Source organism: Canis lupus, chromosome 8 (genome assembly GCF_003254725.2).
Source record: "Canis lupus dingo isolate Sandy chromosome 8, ASM325472v2, whole genome shotgun sequence".
Lineage (NCBI taxonomy): Eukaryota > Metazoa > Chordata > Mammalia > Carnivora > Canidae > Canis > Canis lupus.
In genome coordinates this window covers 30,069,138-30,093,967 of record NC_064250.1, presented here as the reverse complement: position 1 = coordinate 30,093,967, position 24,830 = coordinate 30,069,138, and the positions used below count along the sequence as shown (strand labels likewise).

The 24,830-nt window shown below is 50.1% G+C and overlaps 1 protein-coding gene across 33 annotated transcripts in view; it reads left to right on the top strand.

The window, feature by feature from the left end:
- The window catches only part of BMP4 (bone morphogenetic protein 4), a 348,264-nt gene extending 331,676 nt beyond the window's left edge, over nucleotides 1-16,588 (top strand). For 20 of the 33 annotated variants that reach the window (XM_035719864.2, XM_035719861.2, XM_035719860.2 and 17 more), the window contains 3 exons: nucleotides 12,874-12,998; nucleotides 14,112-14,491; nucleotides 15,475-16,588. In XM_035719864.2, coding sequence (XP_035575757.1) covers nucleotides 14,119-14,491; nucleotides 15,475-16,331 — 1,230 coding nt within the window. In that variant the 5' untranslated portion in view covers nucleotides 12,874-12,998; nucleotides 14,112-14,118 and the 3' untranslated portion in view covers nucleotides 16,332-16,588. Of the gene's footprint in view, nucleotides 1-1,502; nucleotides 2,219-9,450; nucleotides 9,786-12,873; nucleotides 12,999-14,111; nucleotides 14,492-15,474 lie in introns of those variants that run through there. The other 13 variants (XM_025443592.2, XM_025443598.3, XR_007412341.1 and 10 more) reach the window with 13 other exon arrangements.
- Nucleotides 16,589-24,830: the final 8,242 nt, after the last annotated feature.

The window sequence follows — 24,830 nt, the reverse complement described above, 5'->3', positions numbered from 1 at the left end:
TAGGAATTAAATTTACTTAGTCTGAACAAAATATGCTTTTTTTTCTTTTCTCTGTTATCCCTTCTCTAAAGCAGGGATGGGATCACATCTGAAGTTGAAGTCTGGTGTTAGCTGGGTGGCCTTGGGCAATTAACTTAACCTCTCTTTGTCTTTCTTTAAATGTTAAAAAGTGGGCGGAGGGAAGCAGGAGGGGAGAAGTATAGTATATAAACCCTAAATTGGTTCAAGGATTAAATGAGATCATGAAACATGAAGGTGGCTAACAATGGTCAGGAATCCAAAGTATGTTGATTTTCCCCGGTAAGTATATGGTTGAAGAAAATATGCAAATATTCACCTAATTATAATTATTTACACAATTGTTCATCTAATTATAACTAGCATGTGGAAACCCATCAGCATTTATTTTCATAAATAAATGCCACTAGCCATATGTTTTGTGATCTGTGAATTAGTTTCACATATACTCCAGCATTTGATCTACAAAGAATCTCAAGAGTCTTGGGACGCCTGGGTGGCTCAGCAGTTAAGCACCTGCCTTCAGCCCAGGGTGTGATCCTGGGGTCCCAGGATGGAGTCCCACGTCGGGCTCCCTGCATGGAGCCTGCTTCTCCCTCTGCCTGTGTCTCTGCCTCTCTCTGTGTCTCTCATGGATAAATAAATAAAATCTAAAAAAAAAAAAAAAAAGGAATCTCAAGAGTCTTAGCTGGGTAAGTGGTGGGAACAGCTTAACATGGGGCACAGCAGGCACCTGAGTTCCAGGTCATTTTCTGCTGTTAGGGTCCTTTCCTCTATGAGTGTTGGCCCCAAACAAAGAGATATTTCTGTTGTCTCAGTGTCGAGTTAGTAACATTTTGCTCTGGGGGGCTCCTGGGTGGCTGAGTCATTAAGCAGCTGGCATTTGGTTTTGGCTCAGGTCAGGATCTCAGAGTCCTGGATGGAGCCCCACGTTGTGTTCTACGCTCAGGAGGAGTCTGCCGGAGATTATCTCCCTCTCTTTCTCCTTCTGCTCCTCCTCCTACTCTTCCCACTGCTCACACGAGGGCTCTCTCTTTCTTTCTCTCAAAGTTCTAAAAAACAAAACAAAACATATTACTCTGGAGTGTGAAAGCTATATACCACTGAGTCAAAGTTTCTGTGTGTGCAGCTTGGAGACAATTCTCCCAGTAAGAAAGGGATTTGCATACAGCATATCCTACAGGTTTGTAATTCCTGGGTCCAAATCCCTTTAAAAATTTGATAAAATTATACCCCCTTCATGCACTTTTACATCCACTTCCATAATTGCATGTGTAAATTTTGTGGTTTTCACAGATCCCTTGAAATCCATCTAGAGATCCCTAATGATGTCACTTAGCAGGTTTAAGAATATCTAATTTAAGGAGATTAGCATTTTATTTAAATACAATAAGAAAAGCCAGCTCTCACTTTTATACTCCCCTTAAGACCTATTGTTTTTCAGTCCTCCAGTTTCTCTTTGTTTTGGTTTTTTTTTTTTTTAGTTCTCTCTAAAGCTCAGGACATAAAGCCATACTATCCAACCTTCTCAGGTTTCCGCTCAAGAGCTAATCAGATGCAAGAGTGGCACAGCACATTTTGGTGCAAACTGAAGACATATTTACCTGTTACCTGCCATTGACACCTGAACACTTGTAGGAAGTGATAAAGGAACAAAAAGATATTCAGAAGGAAAATCAGAATTCTGAGGCAAAGTCTTCAAAATCCAGCCTGACATTCTCCTGTACTGAATAAAGGAATCTCCTTGTCATGTTTCATTTTTACCTCTCTTGAGGGAAGGGCTTAGAGTCCCCCCAGGTTGTTTGGCAAGGATGTGCTGCCCCACCAGAGACCATCTGAAGCCTCTTCCAGCAACCTCACACCCCTTGCTGGCCTTCATGCCAGGTTCCTGTTCCTCCTCTTTCTAGCCTCATGAATCTCCCTCCCTGGTGTGGCATAACCTTGCAGGTATCACTGCTGGGCTTGGCAAGTAGATGCAGCAGATCCAGGAGCCCAGGCACCCGAGGAAGCTCACTCTTTTACTCACCGGATGGGAAAAACCAGACTCTGTGGCCTGGATAACCCTATCAAAAGATGGAATCGGTAGGAGAGGGGGTGGCAAGCTAAGTGGGCAAGCTTAACAAATAGTAGCCAATGAGCTGCTCCTCATTTTCTGCGTGGAGAAGCAGGACTCCAGTAGCCTGCGCCCCAGCATATCTGGGGACTGGGTATGTGTGTGTGTGTGCATGCCTGGTGATGCAGGGAGCAGGCGCAAACTGTGGCAGGAACCACTTTGAACCCTCCCTCCCTCCCTCCCTCCCTCCCTCCCTCCCTCCCTCCCTCCCTCGGCTTCCTTATTTCCTCCCCCACTTCTCTCCAGGAGTTTCCTGGTCAGGTAGACGAAGAAATAAGCGGGAACTCTCGATGTCTGAGGAGCCTCTCGCGGTCGCACGGAAATTCTGTGCGGGTGGCCTGCCCCTGCCCCTGCCCCTGCCCCTGCCCCTGCCCCTGCCCCCGCCCCCAGTGGCCGGGGCGCTCGCTGTTTATTCGGGGTGGGGGTCAGATGAGCCGTCCGGGGCACAAATCCTGCAAACCGAGCGTGAGAGCGGGTCGAGCTCTCGCAGGTAGGAAGGCGCAGCCGCCGAGCTAGCAGGGCCAGGGCCGGGGCGGGAGGCGCCGGCGGGGGGCGGCCACCGGCCTGCGCTGACACCTGCGCCGCTCGCTGGGGCGTCGCCGCCCGGACGCGAGGGAAGGTGTCCGCTGCCACAGCCTCCCGAGCCTCCGCCTCCTCCCGGGGGCCCTCGGGCGTGGGGACGCGAGCGGACGTTTCCTGGAGGGACGTTGGGGGAAGCCCAGGGCCGCGTCCGACCCGACAGGATGTCCTGGGGCCGGCGACGCTCGTGTCCCCGGCCTGCTACGCACCGCACCTGCAGTCAGCGTTTCCGGGGTGTCCGCACCTCCTCCTCCGTCCACCTGCGGAGGTGAGAGCTGGGTGCGCCTCGGCTCTTCCCCAACGCAGGTGGGCCCCCTTCCCGCAGCCCCTCTCCGCACGCTCTCCTTACTCGAGCTTGCGTGATCTCGGAGCCTGGCCCGGGGACGCAAGGTCACAGGCACCTAAAAAGCCATTTCTGCGTGGAGCTGGCACGCCGCCAGGAATAAAAAGGGGCGCTCCTTCGCGCCTGCGGAGCCGGGTTTTCTCTCCTGCTATCCTGTCCCCAAGCCCAGGGGTCCCAGAATCTGGAGATGGGGCACATTTCTTTCTCTGAAGCTGTTACCTTTTCTTTGTGCTTAGGGCACTTCTGTCTTCAGAAATACGTAATATAGGTTTCCGACGTCCCTGCCTTTCCCTCCTGGAGACTGACACTTGGAAATGCGCTCTCCGAGCCTCTCTCCCCGCGGGGGAAGCCAAGGAGGGGATGAGCGGAGTCCGAAGTGCAGATGCCTCCAGGAGCTGCTTTTCTCGCCCAGAGGTTCTGGCCCTCCCTGGGCTTGGGAAACGTGCAGGTGCGCATCACGCATCTTGCCCTCTTCCCTTGGGTTGCGCTGTTTCCCCCAAAGCCTCCCCCCCCCACCCCCACCCCCCGCCTTCGTTGCCACAACTGCTCGCCTTTGGGAGGCTCCAGAGCAGACTCCCTGAAGCCCTGGGTGGGTTTCCCTGGTGCTGTGGCCACCCTGGCACTACAGATTATGCTTCTCTTAGCTTTGCTCTGTGCAACCCTCTGGTTACCTGAGGGGACTAGGAACATTGTCTCTTTCTGGTGGGCTTCAGATGCTGGTCAAAGAAAATAACTTTAAGGAATAATTTCAAAAGTATATTTTTAGTAAACTTTTATTGAAATAGAACACGCATAGAAAAGTGCACAAATCTCGTGTATACAGCTTGATGAATTTTCATAAAGTCAACATCAACAAGCAATTTTTGAATGTTTATTCCATCTATACATAATCCCTGAGGGGATTACAAATAATATATATTTATTCTCAAGGAAGACATTGGTGAAAAGGATTTCCACCCTCTCCCCAGAACCATGAAATATTTAGACTATTTGTAAACACACCCAAGTTTTATTTGTACAACAAAAATTTCTTGGATCACATATCCCTTTGGACAAAACTCTCCTTGCAAAAGGCTAGAAAGCTGTGAGCTTGAACTGAGCTGTTAGATGGTTAGATGGTATTGCCCAAATGACATCTGGTTGGGAAACCATAACAACTCATTTGGTACAGTCTGATGTCTCTGCCTCCAAAACTCATCCTGCAGTGACACTGCATTTTTATCCAGGTCACACTGTTAACACTTAGCAACAGAGAGGGATATATGCTGAGATCGAAGATATTCCAAAGTTTTAACCTTTTTGACACATTTCATAATAGTTTATTTCCAGGCAGCATCTCTGCTATAGAAGCAAGTGGGTATAGTTGACTACTTTTTAGCAGAGGAAGCTTAAAACAGGGATAAGCCAAACATCCTTCATTGTATGCCAATGCCATCCTCTTTGGAAAGGGAGGAATTTCCATATCCATGCCCTGTCTGCCATCCATCCACATGGTAAACATGTTAAGACATAACAATTGGGGTTTTGATTAGAATTCTGTGTCCATTTTTGATGGTCTGATTTGAATGACTTTTTTTTGTTAAAGATATTGTATTCTAGAAAGTAGTGAGCCGATAGTTTACATTATAAAGAAAAATTGTTAAAAGTCAGAGCTGTTAGAGATCGGAAAAAACAGAGATGGAAAATGTTTCAGATGTCATCTAGCCTAGTAGTTCTTTGCTCTCAGTAGTTAATGCCTGTCCACTTTGACAGTGATTAGTCATCTTGGCAGAGATTTGTTCATAGGTCAGACTCATACAGACAAATCATAATGAATAGTAACTCGATGCGTGCTGATTCATGTAAACAGCCTTTATCCAATCAATCCCTTATGTGTACAGCCTCAATGATTATAAAATAAATGTGAGCTATAACCCCTTCCTTTAAAAAGTTTATCAGTAAATAAATAAATAAAACTCAGCGCCAGAGTGACTTTTCACCTACTTTGCTCTTGTAATCATTACCTTTGTGAAGAAAAATAATAGCTAATATTTGCTGAGCACTTTATGCCTGCCATTTTATTTTATTAACTCATTTAATGCTTATAAGAATATTATGAAATAGAAATTGTTATTCTCAGACTAGAAATGAACAAACCAAGGTTTGGAGGTTTAGGCATTTGACCATGGCTTTAGCTAGCAGATATACTATTTCTCTTTCGTGGGGAAAGAGAAAGACCTGTGAGAAAGACCTGTGAGGAACTTGCTCAGTTCTCACATTCACATAGAGGAAACTCAATGAGGAGACCCATCAGAGATAAGCAAAGTCTTTCTCAAGATCAGGACTTTTACTCCTGGGGAAGTTCACATAAAGTTTTCCCTTAAGGTGGGCTATGTAATAAGAATCCCTAAGAGGTAAGCTTCCAGGTCTTAATTTTGTTCTGTCTTCTGAACCCTGGGAAGAAATCCTGACATTCTCTGTCACTGCATGCTGCAAGGGTAGAGCCGCAGCTGCCTTGGCCTTGGGAAAGCCTCCAGTGCAAGCCTTGTCTAGTCAGAGGGGGTCCATCCCTCTGCAAGACCTGCTAATGGCATTTGGAGGTGGAGGCAAAATGGCCTGGTCTGAATTTTGGGTCCCCAACCTACTAGCTCTGTGACCTTGAGAAATTCATATGACCCCTCTAAATTTCAGATTCTCATCTGTAGATTTTTATGACAGTTGTGAGGACCAGACAGGAAATGTATAACAACAAATGGTAAAAACGAATGGTCCTGGCCAGTTTCAGAGTTCCCTTGTAATTCCATTTCCAATTTATCTATCTATCTTACTCTTTCTCCAAAGTCAGCAGTGATGCTGGGGATTCATTCAAAGTATCTCTCCAGAGCTTCAACTGACACTTAATTGGCAAAGAAGGTTTGATGACTTGATGTGGTTCTGACTCAAGGACCTAGATGTAAGAACTACTACACCCAGAGGATTAGAAATCTTTTCATTTGCAAAGACCTATTTGGTGTGTTCTGGGCATAGTAATACTATAATCACCATATTTAACAGCTTATAAAGCACATGCCACGTGTATTCCTTGACTGTTTAGTAACATCTAGGTATCAGCCTTTTAGTGGTATCTACCAGCCTTGAAAATATAAGTGAAATCACTTTTAAAACAGTAGTTCTCAAGCTTTAGTGTGCTCAGGATCATCAGGGAACCTTGTGCAATATGTAGATCTCAGGCAGGCAGAGCTGGGAAATCTGCATTTTTCAGCATTGGCTCCAGCCTTGTTCTGAAGCTTATGTTCCTCATCCTTGAGAAAGGATGTCCTAAGAACTTGCTGTCTAGCTACTCTTCCATAATGCTTTCCAGGAAAAACCCAAACAAACGCCCTTCATTTAGCAGTAGCAGCGGAAGAGCAATAGTTAACTGTTGAATTACAATAGATGTCTCCTCCCAATCTAGATGATTTAAGAGCACAGCTTCATTTGGTCCAGCTATATTATATTCTATAAAAACAGCGAGGTTCACAAGTAAGCTTGAGATAGGGACTGATTTCCCTCACTAACTCAGATCACTAGGCTGTGATGGATTTAGTTCTCTAACCAGCAGGTACTTTCTTCTTTGGCATGAGAGATTGGAAGTAAGAAGAAAAAGAAGAGTGAGTAAATAGAGGCGCTAATAGAAGGTTTGCCCTGTTTACAATGTGGGCTAGAAATAAAACTATCCAAAAGGAACTGAAGCTGAGTTCTTCCATCACATATCTAAAGACTCGTATCGGGGTTCTAAACAAGGTATGTCAGGTGTCTTCATTAGAAACTCCTGGACTGTGAGTTTCACACACTCATGGGTGGACCAATGGCCACTTTATTATTTAGACTTCAGCAAAATGAGACAATAACAATGATCCAAAAGCATTTGGATTAAAAAAAAAACACCTATTATCTTGTGCCTTAAAATAAAATAAAGCCCTACTTTTAAACACAGCATATCAGTGTTGTTTTGAGTTTAAATATTAAGGAATACATTTTGTTAATGATTTAAAACGATACTGGTTGTTTTAGGGGGCTTGGTGAACATTTAATCTGTCCTAACTCTAGGCAGTGTGCTCCTTTAGCCTCAGGATGGACATTAGGTAACTATTTAATGGAGTTTTAATTTTCTTTTGTTATTATTAGTAATTGCTGTAATTCTAGGGGTGCCTGGGTAGTGCAGTTGGTTGAGCTTCTGACCCTTTTTTTGGCTCAGGTCATGATTTCAGAGTCATGAAATAGAGCCCAGTATCTGGCTCCAAGCTCAGAGCAGAGTGTGCTTGAGACTCTCTCTTCCTCTTGCTCGATGGTGGCTTTCTCTCTCTCAAATAAATAAAATAAAATCTTTTTAAAAAATTGATGTAATTCTGATTACGTTGGAAGCTGGAGGTATATTGTCAGTCCTCCTTTCTTAATGGTGGTATTGCCCTACCCTGTTTAATCTGAGGTTCTTAGAAAAGGTGGGCTTATGTGTGTTTTTAATGAAAGATGATGGGGGCACTTGGGTGGCTCAGTTAGTTAAGCATCTGTCTTCCTAGGCTCAGGTCGTGATCTCCAGGTCCTGGGATCAAGCTACGTGGAGTTGGGGTACCAGGGTTCCCTGCTCAGTGGGTAGTCTGCTTCTCCCTCTCCCTCTGCCGTCTCCCAGCTTGTGCTCACACACTCACTCTCTGTCCAATAAATAAATAAAATCTTTTTTTAAAAAGAAGATAGATGTTTAATGATTTCAATTAAAATTAAATCATTTTCAAATGGAAAAGGGGTATGAAAACTGTTCTAATCCTTTCATTCTGCTGATGAGAAAACTGAGGCCCACAGAAATTCAAGGACATGCTCAAAGCCATACAGCTTGTTTCTGTGGTTTGAGGCATTATTGGGCTAAAAGACCTCAGAGGCCTAACTTGGAAAAGATGGCAGGACGCCTTGGCCCTGCTCTCACAGTTTTTCCCCAGATTTTATCCAATTCCAAACTTTGGTAATCTGTGTTCCACAAATGAAGTAGGTTTTCTAAATATTGAAGGTATCTAAATGTAAAAGTTTTTATAGATAAAGCCCCTAGGACCAATACCTGTTTAAGTAAAGACCTAAACATTTTGCTGGGATGGTGAAGTGTAGTATGGATGCAGGGTAAGAAATCCAGGGCAGGAAAGGCTCCATCCTCCAGCACTCCCCAGGCTACCTGGAGCTCAGGGCTGTGGCCCTCAGCCCCGCCCTGCACTATTAGCTCGGGACTCCAGAGCAGAGGCTGTGATTTAGTTCAGGGCTCTAGGCAAGTTCCTTTAACCTGGCTGCTCTTCCCCTTCCGTGTTTGTAAACCAGAGAGATGAGGCTGCTATGTCCTGCCTCATCTCTATCAGAGACACTGTGTGAAATTAGCTCCTGTTTGGGAAGGTTTTAAGCACACATTCCACCTCCCTGCTAATATAATTACTAGCACTTTCTTGTTGGAAAGGGCCAAGGGCCAACTCCTCACTCCTTTCTTCCTTTAAAAACGGAACAAAGGGTATCCTCTCTTGTGTCCCTGTGGACAAAAATGTTGTTGGTTTGGTGGCTGGTTTACCTCCTCAGAAGATCAGTTTGCTGAGATTAAGTATTCCCAGGTGTGCCACAAATAAACAACAATAACAACAAAAATGACCTCATATGGTGGTTCTTAAGAGGGTTTCTGAGTGGTAATAAGCAGGCTTTTCTTACTGTAAAAATATGGCCCCGGCCTGTCTCCATGCCATCTCTGTCCTCAAAATTGTTAGGCCTGGGGAGGAAGAGGGAACTGGACTGTTTATTGGGACCATCCTTCTGGGGGTCATCGCCAAGGCTTTCCACAAGAAGCATTGAAAACAATGTTTTGGAAGGAAAATCACCTTTCAACAGCCAAAGAGGCACCTCATAGAGCACACAGTCCTTCGCACAGCCTGTTTCTCACTGTTTGGAAATCCTTTAACAGTTTGTGGAAGGCTACCCTTTAAACCAATCCAACAGCTCCTTTTTCCATAACCTGATTTTAGAGGTGTTTCATTATCTCTAATTACTCGGGGTAAATGGTGATTACTCAGTGTTTTAATCATCAGTTTGGGCAGCAGTTACTCTAAACTCGGGGAAGCCCAGACTCCCATGGGTATTTTTGGAAGGTACCGCGACTAGTCGGTGCATGCTTTCTAGTACCTCTGCACGTGGTCCCCAGGTGAGCCCCGGCCGCTTCCCCGAGCTGGAAGCAGCACCGGCCCGGCCCGGGCAACAGCTGCCGACTCCGGCGCAGCCCGGGCTTCCGGGACCCGGGCCTGCGAGGCGAGGCGAGGCGAGGCGAGGCGAGGCCCGGCGGCTGGATGGGAGGATGTGGGCGGGGCTCCCATCCCAGAAAGGGAGGCGAGCGAGGGCGGGGGGAAGAAGGGAGGGGCTGCCGGGGACGAGGAGGAGGAAGGAAAGAAAGAAAGAGAGCGAGGGAAAGAGGGGGAAGGAGAAGATGCACGAGGGCAGAGGAGGAGGGAGGGAGGGAAGGAGAGCGGAGCCCTGCCCGGAAGCTAGGTGAGTGTGGCATCCGAGCCTAGGGACGGGAGCCTGAGACGCTCGGAGCGCTCGGGGCTGAGCAGCTCGCCTCCCTCCCTGATGGGATTCCCGTCCGCGCCGTCTCGAGCCAGCAGCGCCCCAGTCCTCGGCCCTTGCCCGGGTTCACTGCAGCCGTTCAGAGGTCCCCAGGAGCTGCTGCTGGCGAGCCCGCTGCTGCAGGGACCTATGGTGAGCAAGGCTACCTGGCGAGGGGTGCCAGGCAGAGGGGGCCCCGGGGAGCAGCATCCTTGGGGGGGAGGGACAGCGGGGGGCTCAGCCTTTGGCCACAGCCATAGGTGGCTTATTTTCCCCCCTACGGTGGTGCTAGAGGTAGGGATGCTGGCGCCCAAAGACACTTCCCCACATCTGCTACTGCCTCTACCCGGGCCACTTCCTCGGTCCGGCGGCCCCGGGTGATTTCCACCTTTGGTAGGTTCGGGGCAGAAGAGATGGGAAGAAGAGGAGCCTTAGTTGGGGTCGCTGGGAAAGACTGAGGTCTTGAGCGGAACGCGTTGCGGGGCCCCTGGCTTTGCGATCCCCGGACGGGAAGGGCCGGGAGAGAAAGGAGTGTGGGCTCCGAGGTCCGGAGAGCGGGAGGGGGCCGAGGGACCGCGAGGTGGAGGAAGAACACCTAACCCGGGCTGGTTCTGCCGCGGGGAGCGCGGTCCTGCCGCCTCCGGAGACCGCGCGCCGCCCGGGGGGCTGCGTCGAGGGGAGTGTCACCCGACCCGGCCCCAGCCGGCGGGAGCCCCTGGGAGCACGCCAACTGCGGTGCACGACGCGCCTTAGGCACGAGCTGCTGTCGTGAACTTGCAGCATCCAAGGAGCCTCTCCCCTAGCATTTCCTGGTGTAGGGTCTGTAAGGAAGCCGGTCGGGATGCCTGGCGCCCCGGGCACGCGTCTTCCAGCGGTGTCGTGGCCCGTGGGGAGTCGCGGGCAAGACCCGCTGCGCACCCGGGCTCTTGCGGGTCCTTGCAGGCCAGAGCCGACCGGCAAGGGTTCCAGAATTCCCGGGTCCCTCCCCGCGGGAGCTGGGCCCGAGGCCTCAAACGCTTCCTGGGCACCGCTTAGGTGGATGCACTGTAAGGATCGGAGTTTGTGGGCTGAAAGCTTTGTGAAACGTTAAGACCCCCCCCCAAAAAAAAATATAGATTTGGTAAACTGAGGCCACCTCTGGGCAAACTCCGGCGTCAGAAGACTCTAGTGGGGAAGTAAAGGACAATCGCCACGAGCTGCATCCCTGTCACCACCACCACCACCACCACCAAGAAAAAGTTCTGGAGACGAACGTCCTTTTGGGCTTTCGTCCTTTTTAATTAAAGAAAAAATGGGGGGGGGGGTGGAATTGCATGATCAGAGACGAATCCTCCGGAATCTGAACTTGAAACACCACCGCTCTCCGTCCAGCCTCCGTGTTTCTAGCGCCGCGCGCTCCCGCCGGCGGCGGGGGAGATTCCTAGGGGCAGAGGGGAGCCGGGGTCCCGGGCGCGCGCCCCTTCCACGGGCCCCCACGGGGACTGGCTCCTCTCCGTCTGCGTTTCCCATGTCTACCCCTCCTCCCACGGGGCAGTTTTAGAGTCCAGGCGTCTGAAAAGCCCTCTCTCTGCTCTCCCAGCCCTTTCGCAGCCCGTTCCAGCTGCGGCGCGGGAGCGGGAAAGCCGTAGAGCGGCTCCCGGAGCGGCGCGGCTCCCGGGCGGCGCCGACGGTCGCGCAGGGGCGCCCGCGGCCTCCACACCCGGCCGGCGGGGCGGGGAGCCAGGGCTAAGCGCTCGGTCCTCTCCGAGATGCAGCCTTCCTCGAAGGCTCCCCGCGATTGCCCCCAAGAAGAAAACCAAATTTGCGAGGGAGAGAGGCGGGCAGCCTGAGCCCTCCATCTCTGATGAGCCCCGGCGCTGGAACTGGAAAGAGCCTCGGGGAAGGGAGGGCGGGTGCCGTGGCCTGGGGAGCGGGACCCCGGGGCGGGCTGGGGCCGAGGCCGGGGCGCGCGGGGCAGGGTCTTGAGAACCGCACCCCCACCCCCCGCACAGAACGACCCACGCCCGCAGCATCTTCCGTTAGAGTCAGGACATCCCCGTGATTCCTTGAGCTGTGGGTCGGCAAGAGTCTTGAAGAACTATTTGCTGCGACTCTGCAGCTGGTGCAAAGGAGGAAGGGGGTGGGGGAAGGAAGTGGCGGGGGGAGGAGTGGTGGTTTCAAAAATAAGACAATCTGGAGAGAGAGAGGGAGAGACGCCGACGCAGAGGTCGAGCGCAGGCCGAACGCTGTTCAGGGTTTTCTCGACTCCTGGGAACGCAGTGGGATTTCCTTTCCGCGCCGGGTCGGGGAGTTGTAAAACCTCGGCGACCCGGAGCCCCGAAACCTGTGATGCGCCCTTTCCGCAGCGACGTCCCCCTCTGAGTCCGCCCTCCGCCTCGAATGGCTCGAGGACCGCTTTCTTTGGGGACCTGCTGCGCTCCGAGTGCACCCCGCGGCCGGCGCGGTGCGGGGATCCTCTCCGAGATGCAAGCGCGGAAACCCGCCCAGGGGCCGCTCCCTCCCCACTTTCCCACACCGACCTCGGCCTCACACCTACCCCCCCCCCCCCCCGGCCCGGTGCGTGACGGGGCCGGCGGCCTGCGGCCCGGAGCTCGAGCGCCCGCCCGGCTCGTCGGAGCACTCGCGGGCGCTCGCCGGGGCGCGGGGCGCGGGGGAGTGGCTGTCGCTGGGAGCAATACTTGGCCTCGCGGAGGCCCCGGGGAGGAGGTGGCGGCGCGCGCGAGCGTGTTCGTCCGTCAGCGCCGCTGGGTTGGCGAGGCCGGGCGCTGCTGGGACGCCGCCGCCGCCGCCGCCGCCGCCGCCCCCGCTCGCGGCCCCACTGGAGCGGCGTCCGCGCTGCAGGCGCAGCCCCCGCCGTGCGCCCCCGCCCCTCCGGCTGCAGGCTGCAGGCTGCAGGCTGCTGGCCGCTGCGCGTCGGCCGGGCCCGCGGCACGGAACGCCGCAGGTAGAAGCGAGGCCCGCGCGCACGGCGCCGGGGCACCGGCCGGGGGCTGCGGCGAGCGCGGCTCGGAGCTCCTCCCCGACCGCCGGCGGCCCGGGCGGCCCGCGCGGGGGTTGGCCTCTCCCGGCGGGGGCGGGGCCGCGGGGGAGGGCGCGCGGGCCCTTTCGCCGCCCGCCGCGGGAAGGGCGGGCTCCTGCGCGCTCGGGGCGGGGCTTCCGCGCTCACGTGACTCCGAGGGGCTGGAAGAAAAACAGAGCCCGTCTGCGCCAGACTCTCATTATATTCAAATATTCATTTTAGGAGCCATTCCGTAGTGCCATCCAGAGCAACGCACTGCCGCAGCTCCTCTGAGCCTTTCCAGCAAGTCTGTTCAAGATTGGCTGTCAAGAATCATGGACTGTTATTATATGCCTTGTTTTCTGTCAGTGAGTAGACACCTCTTCCTTCCCCCCTCCTGGGATTTCACTCTGCCCTCCCCGCCCCTGCTCGCCCTGGGTCCCTCCCGTCGGACCTTTTTTTTTTTCCAGAGTTCACACTCCGCTTTCTGGCAGCGCTGTCGCCCTCTTCTTGGCCGGGCAGCCGCGGGGCCTGAGCGTACCGGTTTTGTTTAAAGTTCTGCTTGCTCCCACTCGGACTCTCAGATAGTGTGCGTTGCAGGAAAGGGGAGCGAGAGGGGGCTAAAGAGATGAAAGGTCCGCAGCCTGGGGTTGGTTGTACTTTCTGGGCAAACACACACACACACACACACACACGCGCGCGCGCCCGCGCGCGCGCGGCTCCCCCGTGCTCGTTCCCAGCTGCTTGTCAAAACTCAGCAGAGGTGTCTGTCTGTCTGTCTCTCTCTCTCTCGGAATCATCCCCCACTTCCCGCCCCCCGCTTTCCTGGGAGTGAGAGAGCGGGCCCGATCAGATGCTTTTTGCTGGGCATTTCAAACTCAGCAGCCACGGCAAAATAAGCCACAAACTCGGTCAGCTCCCAGACCACGTTCTCGGGCTCAGCCTCTGGACCCCGCCGCCCTCGGCCCTCGCCCACCCTCCCGCTCCGCTCCGAACCAGCTGGAAGTTGTGGAAGTTGGCTCTCGGAGGGCGGAGGAAGAAGGGGGGTGGAGGAAGAGGGAGAGAGGCTGAAGGTCTGAAGTGGAGAGCCAGGGCACTGGAGTCTTCCCTCCCCCACCCTGTTTTACCCCCTCAATGTTAACTGTTTATCCTTGAAGAAACCAAGCTGAGATCATGGCTCAGATAGCAGTTGGGACAAAAAAAGATTAACAGGATGGAGGCTATCTGATTTGGGGTTATTTGACTGTAAACAAGTTAGACCAAGTAATTACAGGGCAATTCCTACTTTCAGGCCTTGCATGGCTGCAGCTGGTAGTGGTGGGGGTGTGTGAGGGAGAAGACACAAACTTGATCTTTCTGACCTGTTTTACGTCTTGCCCCTCCATCACTAGCCTTATATGCATATGCAGAGACATCTCTATTTCTCTCTAGTTATTGGTGTTTATTTATTCTTTAACCTTCAACCTCCTCCCCCTCCCCAGAGACACCATGATTCCTGGTAACCGAATGCTGATGGTCGTTTTATTATGCCAAGTCCTGCTAGGAGGCTCGAGCCATGCTAGTTTGATACCTGAGACGGGGAAGAAAAAAGTCGCCGAGATTCAGGGCCACGCGGGAGGACGCCGCTCAGGGCAGAGCCATGAGCTCCTGCGGGACTTCGAGGCTACGCTTCTGCAGATGTTCGGGCTGCGCCGCCGCCCGCAGCCTAGCAAGAGCGCCGTCATCCCAGATTACATGCGGGATCTTTACCGGCTCCAGTCTGGGGAGGAGGAGGAGGAAGAGCAGATCCACAGCATCGGTCTGGAGTACCCTGAGCGCCCCGCCAGTAGGGCCAACACCGTGAGGAGCTTCCACCACGAAGGTCAGTCCCTGCGGAGAGTCCAGGTGGGGGAGGGCCAGTAGGGCTGGTTAGTGGGGGGCAGTGTTAGCCCTGGGGGAGAAGAGTTCAGGTTACATCAAAGCCCCAAATCCTGGCGGCCCCGGGCAAACAGAGCTGCTTACCTCCAAGAGCTGAGGCTGAATTTATTTTTTGGAGACAGAGGGGAAGGGTTCCGGGGAAGGAGAATGACACCACTCAGACGTGGGCTAGCCCTTGTGGTGTGTTTTTGCTATATCAAAGCCTTTTCTGCCAGGTTTTCTGCCCGTTTTTTTTCAAAGCACCTACTGAATTTAATATTACAGCTGTGTGTTTGTCAGGTTTATTCAATAGGGGCCTTGTAATCCGATCTGAATGTTTCCTAGCGGATGTTTCTTTTCCAAAGTAAATCTGAGTTATTAATCCACCAGCATCATTACTGTGTTGGAATTTATTTTCCCCTCTGTAACATGATCAACAAGGCATGCTCTGTGTTTCCAAGATCGCTGGGGAAATGTTTAGTAACATACTCGAAAGTGGAAGAAGAGGGAGAGGGTGGTAGTGTGCATGTTTCCTCCTGCCTCTGCTCTGTTGCCCACCCCCCCCCTTTTCTTTATAACCACTTGTAAAGAAAACTGTACACAAAGCCAAGAGAGCTTTAAAAGGGGAGTCTGATGGTGGTGGAGTAAGGAGTTGACACATGGAAATTATTAGACATATAAAGGAGGTTGGGAGATACTTTCTGTCTTTGGTGCTTGCCGAATGCTGGCTAAGCTTTGCTGGTTTGCTAGCTGCCCGTTTATCTGCTCCTTCAAATGAAAAGATAGGCTCATTTCCCCAAATAGGCTTCCACTAAGGAAACAGAATTTACTGCTCATCACCCAAAGCTTCTTGACTGAAGCTGTTTCTTGACTTTCTGATCCCAGAAGTTAATGTGCCTTTTTTTTTTTTTCTTTTCCCTTTTTCTTTTCCTCCTCCACTGCGCCTAGAACATTTGGAGAACATCCCAGGGACCAGCGAAAACTCTGCTTTTCGTTTCCTCTTTAACCTCAGCAGCATCCCAGAGAACGAGGTGATCTCCTCTGCAGAGCTTCGACTCTTCCGGGAGCAGGTGAACCAGGACCCTGACTGGGAGCAGGGCTTCCACCGAATAAACATTTATGAGGTTATGAAGCCCCCGGCAGAAGTGGTGCCTGGGCACCTCATCACAAGACTACTGGACACAAGACTGGTCCACCACAATGTGACACGGTGGGAAACTTTTGATGTGAGCCCTGCGGTCCTTCGCTGGACCCGGGAGAAGCAGCCAAACTACGGGCTGGCCATTGAGGTGACTCACCTCCATCAGACACGGACCCACCAGGGCCAGCACGTCAGGATTAGCCGATCGTTACCTCAAGGGAGTGGGGATTGGGCCCAGCTCCGGCCCCTCCTGGTCACTTTTGGCCACGATGGCCGCGGACATGCCTTGACCCGACGCCAGAGGGCCAAGCGTAGCCCCAAGCATCATGCACAGCGGGCCCGCAAGAAGAATAAGAACTGCCGGCGCCACTCGCTCTATGTGGACTTCAGCGACGTCGGCTGGAATGACTGGATTGTGGCCCCGCCAGGCTACCAGGCCTTCTACTGCCACGGGGATTGCCCCTTTCCACTGGCCGACCACCTCAACTCAACCAACCACGCCATTGTGCAGACCCTGGTCAACTCTGTCAACTCCAGCATCCCCAAAGCCTGTTGTGTCCCCACCGAACTGAGTGCCATCTCCATGCTGTACCTGGATGAGTATGACAAGGTGGTACTGAAAAATTATCAGGAGATGGTAGTAGAGGGATGTGGGTGTCGCTGAGATCAGGCAGCCCTTGGGGACACACATGTTCCCATCCACTCACCCACACACTACACAGACTGCTTCCTTATAGCTGGACTTTTATCTTTAAAAAAAAAAAAAAAAAAAAAGGAAAAAAAACCTAAACATTCACCTTGACCTTATTTATGACTTTACGTGCAAATGTTTTGACCATATTGATCATATATTTTGACAAAATATATTTATAACTACATATTAAAAGAAAAAATAAAATGAGTCATTATTTTAAAGGTAAACTGTCCTTTTCTCTTTAATCCTTTTTTCTTCTGCCCCCATCTCTTTTGAATGAGATTTTTTTTTTTTTTTTTTTTTCCTGTTGAGGAGGGGCTGGGGACAGGATGGAAGTCAGAGGGTGGTAACTGGAGGTGGTTAAGTTGGAGGGGCAGGAAGTAAACTGATGGTAGAGAGATGGTAATTGCCAGGATGAATTGTTTTCCATTTCTATTTAATGTTAACAAGGACGCAGCATCCTCTCCCATCTGGATGACACATGCCTTGGAGAAACAGTGGGATGAAAGGAGTAGGCCAGATTAAAGACTCAGTTTTGGGCTCCTTGTACATCTTCTGTTTTTGCTCACCTGTTAGAGGTGCGTCCCAGCTGAGCCTGATGGATAGAGTCTCAGCTCTAGGGAATAATTCCCACTGCAGCTTTTATGATACCCTAAAGGGTCTCCAGTTATTACAGGCATGAAAGTTGTATTTTCAAACCAAAACTAATTTGCACATGTGTGTTTGTGTGTATGTGTGTTTTAACAAGGTGGGTGGGGGGTGATGTGGGTTTTATTCAGCAGAACAAATAACACACCTTACATTTGAAAAAAGTTTGGTGGCCACCGTTTTAATATACCAAGTGGTGGAATTCGCCAGTGTTTCTTGACTATCCCCTGTCTCCTATTCCCCACATGAAGGCCTTCATGGAGTTCAAAATCCTAACAGATTGGGCTGGGTGGCAATGGGATCAGACACTGAAGGATCAAAATTTCTAAGTAGGCACGTGAAAGCATTGTCCTCTATGCAGTATCAAGTCAAATGCCAGCTCCCCGTTCCCTAGAGCTGGGCAGAAAGTAATAGATAGCCAGTGGATGTGCTGTTCTGAGCCAGGGTTTCTTCAAGGAGAAAGCTCAAATTTTGGCCAAAAAGGAAAATGCTAATGAGTGGAATATCCCTCAGTTAGGGGCTGCCAGTAAGGCAGAGAACTGGCTTTCAGGAATGATGTGGATCTAGAAGCTAAGGGCACCAGAGGAAGAGACCTTTGCTTTTCCTTACTGGCCACTAGCAACTAAATTAAGCCTTGGAATGTTAGCCTGCTTAGGTTCATTTCTTACCATGTGTACTTTTTCCTACCTAGGCATGGGTAGGCTTGAGGCAAATGCTGCGTCTTTGTAAAGTCTGTGTGAGGTGGGCTGATAGGAGCGCATTTCTCCTTCCATGAAGGTGTAGGTACCAGTGGGAGTGTGTGTGTGTGTGTGTGCACCCCCTTCATTCATGTACACAGCTCTTCCATGTGCTCTTGGGGGTGGGGTAGGTGAAGCAGGATTCATTTTTGTTTTTAATTACTGAAGTCCTACAATCCTCCAAAAGGAGCAGCTTAGTGGAAACCAATAAAAATAGAAGTGGAGCGGTTGCCAAAGCCCCAGCTCCCCGGAGAGCGCAGGTGGAGAGAGGAGATCAGAGCCCCAGGCAAAGGCAGCAAGACTCCACAGTTCCTCCAAAACTCCCTGCAAAGAGGGATAATTCTCCCCCTCTCCTAGCCCCCCAGGTCGCTGCCCCTTTGATTAATGGTATGGAGGTCGAATAAATCATTTAGGGGAAGCCCATTACGGGTTCCCCTCAGGCGGCCTCGATTTGTTTTGCCCGATTTCCAGCAACTTTCTGAAATGTCCGTGTTATTGGAAAGGAAGCCGCAGATCTCTAGCCACTTGGACAAATTATCAGAGGGCGAATCCTAAGCCTGGTGACCGCCGGGCTCGGGTCACTTTCTAGCAACCACCCTGCCCCCCCTCCTCCCCCCCCCCCCCCCCAGACACCACCACCCGCTCCTTCTACTGGCTTATTTTCAGGAATGGATAATGTTGTTTATTTGTTCAGCCAAATATTTGGTCTGGGGAATTTACCGTGAAATTCTGTGAATTGCATATACCTAGTTAACAAAATAGTCCTAATGCCACAAATGCTAGCATGAAAAACAACGAGCTATGGCCAGCTTTAACTCTTTAAATTCTGCGTGACGGCGCAGTCCGAGGCCCGGGGAGACAAGGACTCGAGCGTGTGTGGAGGTGATCGAATTTAGGTTTCAGCGTTGTATTTGGGACTGACGCTCGACCGAGGGCTTTAGGGCTGCAGCTGCAGGCGGAGGCGCGGCACCGCTGTGGGATCAAGCCCCCCCCCCCGCCCCCGCCCCCATCTCTCTTTCCCTCTAGAGAAATGTTCCCTGTGCTTAAAGAGAGCCGGGGAGGGAGAATCGCTCTCGAGGAGTTCAGCAAAGTCGTGACCACATCAGAGGAGCTGCCGGGTCGATGCCCGCCCCGCCTTTACACTGGAACCGGCTTCTAGGAGCTTCAGAAACTCGAGGGCAAGGGCGCGGGGGCCCGGGACGCAGCACGCACTCCCGGCCTTCGCCGCACAGCGCGCCCAGACCCGCCGGGACCCGCGGGCTCGGCGTTCGGTCCGGACCGCGCTCCGTTCCGCAGCCCGTTGCCGCCGGGCAGCGCCGCCCCGAGAGGGCCCCGGGCGGCCGCGGCGCGGGCGGACCCCGGCATCGCCCGCCTCGGACCGACGTCAGGCCCCGGGCGCCAGGCCCCGCCCCGCGCCTGCTCCCGGAGCTCCCCGGCGGCGGCGGCGGGGGCGGCGGGGGCGGCGGGGGCGGCGGGGGGCGTCCTGCCCGCCCGGGAGCAGACGCGGGCCCCGCCGTGTGCGCCGCGCTCCCCCCCCGCCCCCGCCGGCCGCCGACTCCAGGCCCCCGCCCCGCGCTGACCACCCGCCGGGCTCGGCCGGCCGCGCCCTGGGCCCCGCGCTCAGGTGAACCTCCGCGAAGGCAGATGCAGCCGGTGAGCGCGCGCGAGGCCGCAGGGCGGGGGCCCCGCACATTTCGCGCGAAACCGGGTCACGCGGCCGAGCCGAGCGGCGGCGCCGGGGCAGTGGCTCACCTGGGCCGAGGCGCCGAGGGAGGGTGCGGGGCTTCAGGCGTCGGCTCTGCCTGCGCGGAGCTCACCGTGGGTCCGCACCTCGGCCCGACAGACTGAGAGCACGGGTGGGGGGCACAGACCCACGGACAGAGGGTCCGACGTCAGGCCTGCCCCGGGAGCTGCCCCCTCGGCCTCCTCGGAGCCGCTCAACCCTGGGGAAGGGGGACAGAAGAGGCCAAGGGTGGGATGCCCGGGTGGCTCAGCGGTTGGGCGTCTGTCTCCGGCTCGGGACCTGATCCTGGAGACCCGGGATGGAGTCCCACGTCGGGCTCCCTGCAGGGAGCCTGCTTCTCCCTCTGCCTGTCTCTCTCTCTCTCTCTCTGTGTGTGTGTGACTCTCATGAATAAATAAATAAAATCTTGAAGACGAAGGAGAAGGAGAAGAGGCCAAGGGTGCGCAAGAATGGGTTGACTGATTTCTTTCAGAAGCCAAGCCCATGGTATTTGACAGCACTTCGGTTGACGTCCTCTAGGCCTTTGGGCCTCCCGGGGACGCACAGTGCCCACGCGGACCCTCACCCACCACCCAAAGGCCAGAACTCAACATGGGGATCCCAGAGATGAATCAAGGAGAGTAGAGCTTGAAGCCCAAGTCTCCAAGCTCTTTGTGCTCAGTGATACTTTTGCTCCAACAAGCAGCAAATTGTATAGAATGTACAGACATTCTCTTTTTTAAGTGAAAAGAATAATACAAAAGCAACGTTACCTGAGAAATCAGAAAGTTGTTCGTATTCCCCGGAGGACTTCAGGAGAACTGGTGGATTGCCAAAGTAGAATTGATGCAGAAATAGGCATATTATTTCAGCTAGACTAGCACAATTCTGAAAACTGGAAATATGTCCAGAGTGGTTAGAAGTGCGGCCCTGGTGGCCCCATTTCCCCATGTTTTCAGCACTTAATGGCAGAATAAATACACACCTCAAAACTGTAGTGGTCACCAATGAAGCAACGTGGCTAGTTTTAGGAAAAATTGTCAGTTGCTCTAATATTTTTAAAAAACTGGAAAATTTGAAAAATACAAAAACCCAAGGTATGCAACATTTAGTCAATCGTAGAAAAAGAAATCAGAGTATTTGCTCACTGATGAAGCCATTCGGAATTACAATGTATAAATCAGTGTACCCAAGCCACAACTGAATCAAGTTCCAATTGTCTCTGCTTTTTCTGTCTCTTCAAAATAGTCTCTTAAAACCTGGAGTGAAAATATAAATGCTGTTTGCTGAGTTATGTTACTAATGAGAATTCTTAAGCCCAGGTTTCAGTTGATTTTGCCACAGTTTCTGAAGATAAGATCTCATTGATCTCTCTTGACCTTTTATAACTTGCTAATAGAAATATTTAAAAAAATGACAAGGCTCCCCACCCCCATCGTAAGTCTTTGAATCCCCTTGCCTGGGTACAGATAGATTCTGGTTTTGCATAGTTTTGTTGTCATTACTTTAGCACTCAGTTTTTTTCAGTTTTATTAACTGAATCCATGGCCAGCAGATAATTTTCCTAAGGACCAAAAGCATAGTGATTGAAAGTTGAAAATACTGGATTCTATTCTTTACTCTTGAAATTGTTTCTCTGTCTCTCCGGTACCAGCAACTGACTCCATCCTGCACATATTTGCCCATAATTCAGTTGAGAAAATGTATAACTTTGTTCATCGTAAGCTTTATGCTGATTTAATTTTTAATCTTGGTCAGTTGGTGTTCAAGGCAGTCTTTATTAAGGTAGGCCCAGGGGAAGAATCCGAAGATACGCACATTATGAGAGAGGGTAGGGGGGAAGAGAGAGAGAGAGGGAGAGGGAGAGAGATTTCTAATTGAATTCAATTTGGCTTAGACTTACATTGATTATTCTGAAAAATAATGTAGTGCTGTTTTTCAAGGATGACAACAGGTATCCTTAAGGATATACCCAACATCCCTTGAATTCACCTAGGATTCCAAAGTAGAAAAAGCTGTATATTTCGAGAACTGACATAATTATAAACTCTTTATAATTGGTCAGTAAGAACGACATAAGTCAAAGCATTCACTTCACCTCCAGAAAGTTCAGACTCATGTATTCAAGATCTCGTTCTAGCTGCTTAAATGCAACTACGTCTTTCTTTCTTCTATTGTTTCCAGTCTGTACTTAAATATTTTAAAGATATTTATAAGAAAACAAATTTGCTTGGAGCCTTATCATCCTAAAACAACTATCTACATTTTTCTGTGTTGCTTTTCAGCTTTTGTTCATAAATTCGCACATTTTTATACAGCTTTTATTTTTCCTTACTTTTTACTTAATTTCTGAAAATTTAATAACTGTAACATATTTAAGATCTCAAATGTGTGGTTTATATACATGTTAGTGTGGATCGCCATCCCTCCTTTGTGAAAGTAAGCTGAGTATAAAACTTGCATAGTTATCCTCAGGTAATTTTAAGTAGCCTGGCTATAACTTCCAAATTTCATTAAGATTCTTACTGATTTCTTTAAGTCTCAAATGTTGTGGTCTCAGTACCAAACAGAATGCTCCTTGGGTTACCTGACATCTAGGGCTCAATTTTATACAGGAGGACTTGTATCCACCTGATTTAGCCATCTTGGGAACACGTTCCTTCTCTGGTTGTGACCCAGAGAAGGAAAGGCATGCTGAAAGCTGTCTCGTACACTCAGACGTCATTGGTTGAGCAATTTCCTACTGGACTCAATGTAGGCCCCTCATTTTCTGGCCCTGACTTACTGCACTGGTTTTCTTGGGAACTGAGGGCAATGGGACAGGGAAGCAGAATTATCTAAATACAGTAATTACCAAATTGAAACCTACTGAGTTAGGTTACTAGGCTCAGAACCGACCTTGACACTTGCAACCTTCAGATTCCAGTTGGTTGGGGTCAAACACAAATGTCGAGTTGCTGAGTGATTTCCACATGCTTCTTTTGTGTACCTTAACTAGGGCAGACAAAAGATGTTTTTCCAATGGGACTCATTCTTTAGGAGGCCTGACCCTTGAAGGAGCAAACTAATCTCAGGTGATCTTGAGGTTTTAGGGCACTAAGAGAGCTTTTAGAGCATGGCGAAGTAATTTGTTCAATGGTACCTTAAAAGAGTTAATTTATCTCCAAAAGGTGAGCTCCTTTACTCTCGTGAGTCCTTCACTTCCCCTGAGATCAGACTCATAATTTGCATAGCAAAGCATTCCATTTCATTGGGAAGGAGGGGGTGGGGACCGTTAACAAGGAGAGCCGCTTTCCCACAGTCTTTCACAGCCCAGGTCTGTGCTAAGTGAGTTTGATCAATCTTTCCCCTCCCCTAAACTCCAAAAGTTCAGACTCTTTTGCTCATTATCTATCTTGAGATTGAACAGTTTTTCCGGATGGAAGAGCTGTAGGATTTAGCATATAGTTGAGAGGACAGGCCTGCTAGCATCATTGTTGTTTGGTTTGGCCAGTTATTGTAGACTTGCAGGTGACACTTCAGGAAAACATATAAAACCCACTCACATCCCTCCTCCTCTTCTTTGCAGACATCGAATTTTATTTTTTAATTAAAAAAAAAAAACAACTCAGGTAAATCAAGGAGGATGTTTTTCACATATGGATGACACTCTGCTTGGGAATTATACAAATTTATCTTATTATGTTTGCCACTTGGCTATCCTACTCATCTACTCAAAGTCATACAGGCAATTAAATCATAGTCTCTGAGGGCCTACACTATATGTAGGTTATTGTTCATTTGGTTGTTACTTAATGATTCTCCAGAAGTCTCTCATAATTTATTTTAGCCAAATATCCCCTACCTTGGAGACCCACCACCATGAGTATAGGGGACTTTTCAGCATTCTAGAAGATTGAACACTCTGAAGTTCAAATCAGCGCAAGACCCACCAGTGCTTCCTTTAATGTGTCTATTATTTCCAAATTGGTAGATTAGTCACAGGGATCTGAGGGGAGAAACCAGGCTTTTCACAAGCTCTGTCAATGAGAAGGGGCAATCACAAAAATATAAAAGATTTGCTGCTAGAAGCCAAACTGTGATTTTGAGTTGAAACTATTACAATTCAAGCATTTGCAGGAGAATCTAAATCTTGCCATAGCTCCTTAAGGCCAATGACGTTGTATGACAAGTCATGGTAACTTTAAGACAGTAAATTTAGAGAAATATTAGAGGAAGAGAATGACAAACAGGACAAAGTGATCTGTGGTCTTTTCTGCAGGGTTCCACCCACTGACAGAGTTTATAGGCTTCTCTAAGAGCAGCATGGCTCTGAGGAGGGGAATATAACTAGGTGGAGGAGAGTTAAGAAGGGGCTTCTATTTTCCCCAGAGTAGGGACTGTGAAAAGGTAGTCAGGTTGTGCATACATAATAAAACGTAAATACCCAGAATTTTAAACAGAAAAGTATGTGTCTTCTAAAATAAACATGGATTTTTATAGAATTGATTGCATCCCTGTGTTGTAACGCTAGGACACTGTTGTTTTGTTTGTTTCTTAAAATGCATAGATGTGTGAATAGATAGAAGTCTGGCATCAGTGGGAAAATTATGTTATGATGAACACGAAAATGCCCCCTAAGTTAACTTAATGCAACGCTAAAGTCTCCTTGAACATATTGTAAGGCACTTGAAAGATATTCAGGATGGGGAAGATTATTCCCTCGAGTTTTAGGGCAATAGTAGTAGACTGGCTTTAGCAGACGTAAAAATATTATAAAGTGACAATTATAAGAAGCTCTTGTTATTAGGTCATCAACAGAAAAAGGGATCAGAGAAATAAGCAGGTAGCTCAGAAATAGATTTAAGATATTGTTAGAGCTGGACACCTGACACATTAGAAGCAGTATAGGTGTAGGTACAGGAGTTACTGAGAAATGCCACTTGGTTAAATGCATATCATGCAAAAAGGACTTAATAGAGATGCGTAAATCAGACCAATCTTTAGAAACATATTGAATATAATATGTCTATACATATTAAAGAGCTAATCATGTTTTTAAGTATACGAAAATTGAATTGCCTATTATCCAACCTACTAAAGAAACACACATTCAGATTATTTAAGAAATTGAGGGTATCATTAAAGGCAAAGAAACTAGGTTTGATATGCAGAGGTTTTAAGAAAGTTTGTAACAATGAGGCACCAGGAATCCCTGGGTGGTTCAGCAGTTTAGCGCCTGCCTTCAGCCCGGGTGTGATCCTGGAGTCTGGGGATCAAGTCCCATGTCGGGCTCCCTGCATGGGGCCTGCTTTTTCCTCTGCCTGTGTCGCTGACTGTCTCTCTCTCTCTCTCTCTCTGTGTGTCTCTCAAATAAATAAA